General features: G+C 44.5%; 1 protein-coding gene across 1 annotated transcript in view; it reads left to right on the top strand.

Moving 5' to 3' along the window:
* Positions 1-778: 778 nt before the first annotated feature.
* Positions 779-6,000, top strand: part of TP53BP2 (tumor protein p53 binding protein 2) — a 66,744-nt gene continuing 61,522 nt past the window's right edge. The window contains exon 1 of the mRNA XM_082658263.1: positions 779-899. Coding sequence (XP_082514389.1) covers positions 873-899 — 27 coding nt within the window. The 5' untranslated portion in view covers positions 779-872. The remainder of the gene's footprint in view (positions 900-6,000) is intronic.

The raw sequence follows: 6,000 nt of genomic DNA, 5'->3' as shown, positions 1-6,000 counted from the left end.
TTCACCAGGAACTCTCGGAATGCGCTGCGGGCTGAGACGGCCCTGCCGATCTCCATCTTGCTGGGACGGGGCAGTGGCCGGGCCTCCAGGGACATCGGCCGTTCCAGCCGTGCGGCCGGGTCCTCCCATGAGGTCCGGTCGCCTGGCTTCGGCCGAGCCCCGCGGCACCGCCGCGGGGAGGACCCGTCCAGGTGCCGAGTCTCGGCCCAAGGTTCAGCCTCCTGGCCCAGTTCGAAACTGCGGGGAAGTGACGGCCGCAGCCCCCGGGCTCCTCCGGCGTCTTTCATTATTCCGTCTTTCAGAGGCGGCCTTACAGTCCCTGGCCCCGCCTGCAGGCGCGCGCTCCGGTCGCTCCGCCGCGCGCCCCCGGCGACGCGTCGTCCGAAGGCAAATAAAGAAAAGGTGACCCGGCGCCCGCCAACCCGGGCGCGAGCCAGCCGCCTCGCCTCCCTCCTGCCGCGGGCCCGCGCAGGCGCGCGCGGCTCAGTCCCCGCGTCCTCCCCTCCCCCAGCCAGCCTCGCGCGCCGCGGGCGGGGCTCCGCGCGGGGGGCGGAGCCGGCGCGGGCTCGGCGGGGGCCAGGCCCCGGGATTAGTTGGTTTCGGAGCAAAGCGGGGGGAGTCCGGGCCGTCGCGAGCGCTGAGTAGACAAAGCCGCGTCCGGGGGCCCGGTCGGAGGTGGGCCCGGGGCTCGGTGGCGCCCCAGACCGCGGGGAGAACTCTACGGACCCGTACGCCGCCCCCCCACCCGCCGTCGCTTTGCAACAGGTCCGCCGCCTCCCGGGCGGCCTCCCTCTGCGCTCCCCACCCCCGCACCGCGCGACCCCCTGGGCGCCTCCACTCGGCTCCGAGCCGCGGTCTGGCCATCCGCTTCGATGCGGTTCGGGTCCAAAATGATGCCGGTAAGCGGGCTGGCGGGTGGGGGCCGGGGCCGGGGTCGGAAGTGTGCGGGGTCGCGGGCGGGGGTCTGGTGCGCGCCTTCGTGCAGGTCCCGAGAGGAGCCCGGGGGCCTGAGTCCGCGTCGCGGGTGGTCTTTGCGTTGCAAACCTCGGGAGAGCTGCTGCGGCTCCATCCTCGGGGCTCTCCACCCCAAGCTCCTGCGTGCGGGAGCGGGGAGACCCTCACCGCGGGGAGGGGTTCCAGCAACTGCTCCAGAGTCGGTGAGGCAGCCACTCGAACTTTTCTTTTTCTCTCTGGTTGGGTCCTGACTTTTTGCAGTTCTTGAAGGTCAAGAACAAGGGAACCGGGAATCTTGTTATTTGCTTTGTCTTTAAACAAACAACTTTAAGTTGGAGTGAAATATACCTACTGAAAAGAGAACTCTTGCTTTATTTTTAGTTGAATTTCGATCTTGATAGCTGTGATGGCAGACAAGCCACTCTATCTCTTTCTGGAAACTGGTTTTAATAAATGCAACCTCAAACTTTTTGATCGCAGTAAACGCATTTGCCTGGTTCCTGCTGTTTCCCACAACTTGTTTAGCTAGACCTCTGAGAAGATTAGTGAGTTGTTTATAGGCTCTGTAGGCTTTTGACGTGGCCACGAGGACACAGGTGAACAGCAGGTTTGAGACATTTGAAATGCCCCTTTCCTTCAACGGTCGCAGAACCTGGAGGCTTGCAATGGCTTATGCAGACTTCAGTAGTGTTTCCTCGAGGAAGTTGTACTTAAACCTCTCCCACTGAAGCGGGATCATCTTGCAGTCATCCGATGTTTTCTTATGGCTTCATTTGTTAAAACAACGAAACAACTTTTCTTTTACTTTTATACAATCTGTGGAATGAGTGGCGACAAATTTTGTTTATATGCAGTCACAGATGCAGAATATAATATTCTGTCCCCAGGCCGCCTAGCTTGTGTTTAAGGAGGGCGTCCCTAAACTTTCACGTACTGGACACACTTAATTTATTGGATTTGATAATTGAGTTTAGATGGTTTGGGATAGTTTGTCCTGCCAGGATTCGGGGAATTTGAAAGTGTTAATAGCATTATGCATCCTATTTTAGTTTAATACCTGGTTATGAAGTTAGGTTTGTGATGTGAATGCCCAATATTAAAATACGGACATTGGATAAGGGTGAGGGATTTTGCTGTTAAAATTTTTTATTCCTTGGATTTACATTTCTTTGCCTTAAAATAACTTTTGCAAGTTGTCTGTGAATTCTTCTTAAAAATAGGAGCAAGACAGCAAATGTGCGTTGTTGCAATATGATTTCTTCCTTGAAGAAGGAAGGTGTTCTTTGGGCTTTCTTAATGCTTGTGAAAGTTTTCTTTCTCCCAACTACATACCAGATCATCACAATCTATAAAGATTTATGTAGCTCTTTAGACTATATTTAATTTAGCAGCATGGTTCTTCTGAATGCCTTTCCTAATGTCAGTAGACTCTTAATGAGACTGTGTGGTGTGATGGCATGCGCAGTATTTGCTCAGCTCCTACCTTTGTGACTGTACCCTTTTTTCTTTTTTACTGATTTGTTCCTCAATTTCACCATCTGCAAAATGGGGATGATAGTAGCTCTTAGGGTGGTTGGGAGGATTAGAGTTACTGTTTATGAAGCAGTTGGTGCCTCATTGCCTTGCTTAGAATAGTTGCTAGATAAGAACTTCTCCTGAATTTGCAATATTGGTTAAACTGGAGATTCTTATACTTGCCACACACAAAAATATGAAACAAATTTTCACTTAGTAACCTCATGTTATACGTGTCTTTATCCTGTAATGTTTGGGGTACTTGAAAATAAGACTGTTTTCTTAAATATATTCTCCTCTTTAGCTTTTAATATGGATTTTTATTCCACCAAGTGAGGTTTTGAATTTATTACTTTGAAAAATTCTAATTTATCAGGAAGAGCATTATGCTTAATATGGAAAAATGGATAGTCTCAGAAAGTAGATAGTTGCCTTGATATACTTTCTTGTTGGGGTAAAATGTACGTAACATAAAAATGACCATTTTAACCGTTTTTAAGTGTATAGTTCTGTGGCATTAAGAGTACAATTTTTTGATCTGCTTTTAAAGGCATGCTAAAAATAATTTGCTGTTGATATTTAGGCTGCATTATATTAAAAATGTGCAAATAAATTGTGTTCATGTGTTTTCTCACCAAATGTTAGAGAATCAAGTGATTTTCTTCCATGTGGGACATGAAGTGATACTTGGACCCCAAACCAGAAGGGGATGATGCATTTTAGCAGGCTAACTAAAAATAAGTAGACAAGCGCTAAGAATCACAATAGAGGTAATGATAGGTTATTGCAGAAAAGGGGGTAATAATTACACTCATTTTCAGATACCTGCCATAGTTAGTATGTCTGGTTCTGTGATATTTCCACAACTCGGTGAGGAGAAACTGATTATGCTTTCATACTTGACACCTTATTTTTTCTTCATTAAAGAAAGGGTCATTTGCAGTATGACTTTTTAGTGAGCCACTCTCATAGTGTATTTACTTATCAAATAAAGGGAAATCATCATTAAAAGCAAAATTTCTCAGCCATTTAAAATTATATCAGATATCTTTTTTTCATTACTTTCATTTTGTGAAGTGTTGTATTCAAAGAAGAATATTTTTATGAAGGAGCTTAGCTAACTCTAAAAGCATTCACTGTTCTTTTAGATATAGTTTTATCAAAATTTTTGTTTGTACTTGCTGCTGAAAGGTAAATTAACAGAATGTACACACAAAACCACACACAGTATTCTGCAGTGCCACCTGGAAGGCCAGAGGACTTGAATTTGCCTGTCTCAGTGGTTGATGTCATATATTTGGCATTTATATCCAGCTGTGATGGAAATGAACTGTATCTGTGCTGTCCAGTGTGGTAGCCACCAGCCACCTGCAGCCACTGCACTTGAAATGGGACTAGTGGGACCAAGGAATTGAAATTTTTAAAAAAATATATTTAATTTTAATTACATCGAAATAGTCACATGTGCCTGGTGGCCACTGACTGTATTTACAGTGCAGTCAGTTTGACGAAGCGGCACAAAGGATAATTTTACATTTGAATCCCATATTGCAGCTTCACATTAATAGTTCAAATGAAATAGTGATGGCCTGTTTATCCCTAATGACTTGGAGAATGGTTTTTCTGATTATTTAATTTAGTGTCCTGCCTAAACAAATTTTATCATGTAGCCCTAATACGGATAATATTTTCGAGAAAATAATAGCTTATTTTAAAGAGCTCAATTGAACTAATCATGATTTATTTTTAGGTTTATGGCTTCTTATCTTTTGGTGCTTCAGAGGTATCGTAATTATTTCTAGTTATCCCATGATGCTGTGAAATAATATCTGATTATTTGAGCTTCTAGTCTGGGGAGTCTGGGACCAAAAAAAATGAGGTATTGTAGTAGCTCCTTTAGAAGTTTGATACCTAGTCAGTCGGATTTATATATTTCTAAAGGCAACTAGGTGCAGCTTCGTTAGATGTACAGCCCAAGAGCTTAACTTCTGCTGAAATACTTGTATTAGTTTCATATAGCAGTGCTGGTTTTGCCCCTACTGTTTTTTTTTTTTTGCGGTACGTGGGCCTTTCAGTGTTGTGGCCTCTCCCGTTGCGGAGCACAGGCTCCGGACGCACAGGCTCAGCGGCTATGGCTCACGGGGCCAGCCGCTCTGCGGCATGTGGGATCTTCCCAGACCGGGGCACGAACCCGCGTCCCCTGCATTGGCAGGCGGACTCTCAACCACTGCGCCACCAGGGAAGCGAAACGCTGGTTTTATTTGCACATATTTTCCCAAACTGAGATTGTGTTTTGAAATTACAAACCTTTCAAGTTATAGCATTGGAACATTGTATTATTATGATTATACCACGTCCTGAAAGAATTTCTTTTTGTTGTTGAGTAGTGATGTAGTGAGTGAGTTTAGGTTTTATTCCAGAAGAAAGTTTAAGGTAGGTTCTCTATAGAATTGTAATTCTCAAAGGCTGTTAAACAAATCACCTATTTTAAAAAATGTGCAAAGTATCTCACATTTCATGTGCTGTAGTGAAATTTGTTGCCTTGTGACTTCTGCTACACTAATTAAAAGCTGAAAAGCATTTAATAATTTCTGTATTTTTACCTGTTTCAGAGAAACCAGATTTAGACTTTATAAAGAAACGTAGCACAAACGTGTACCTGCTTATATTTAAAAAATTAACTTAGACCTTCTTTATCTGGGAGGGACACGGAGGGTCATTTATTAATACACTGCTTCTAGGAAGAACTGTTTTCTCTCCCTCTTCACGTCCCCTGCCCCCCAGCAGCAGACAGTAAAAACAAGAAAACAAAACCTCTCTTTTCTGGAGCTTTTAAGGAATACTGTAGACCTTTATCTCTTGGTAATCTACCATAGTGTGTGAGACTCCTTAAAAAGTCTTTCTAAAGCTAACTTAACACTGAGCCATTCTTGCAGCTCATGTGAGGTCCAGCCTCTCTGTAGCTCAAATAGGGTAACTGCGTACCAATACGTGTTGGTAGGATTTGCCGTCATGTATTGTAAACCTCTCACCACCCTTCTCTACTAACAAATATCACAAAGAATATGAAGAATGGGATATAAGAATTCAGGAATCCAGGGTGTTCTTTTCAGCCCATGCCATGTCGTCAAGTCAAACATTATTTAAATACATTTTTTTGACGGTGTGCTAGGTACTGAACAGACCATTTCCCTTAATCAGATGTCATTGAGAAAAGCACACAGAGATGACAGACCGTGTGAGAGGTATACTTATGCTGGAGTGGTAGGTGAGACAGTAAAAGTTTTCATCTTGTTGGGGAGAGCCAAGAAGTCTTAGTCATTAAGGAGATCCTTTAGGAGCACTGAGCATTAAGGAGGATTCTTAAAACGTTCTGCATACTGTCTTATCAAAAGAAAACTATCTTATCGAAGAAATGCAAATTCTCAACATAGTTAGATCATGTGCAAGAAATGTAGCTTCGCAGACTCAGCCACTGTGGCCATTTTTAGCTCTTTTCTACATAAAATTTATCCAAAAAACAAATGATTT

This window comes from Grampus griseus (genome assembly GCF_964374135.1).
Source record: "Grampus griseus genome assembly, chromosome: 1".
In the NCBI taxonomy this organism is placed as follows: domain Eukaryota; kingdom Metazoa; phylum Chordata; class Mammalia; order Artiodactyla; family Delphinidae; genus Grampus; species Grampus griseus.
The sequence above is the reverse complement of the archived record's forward strand: the minus strand, read 5'-3'. Positions and strand labels throughout refer to the sequence as shown.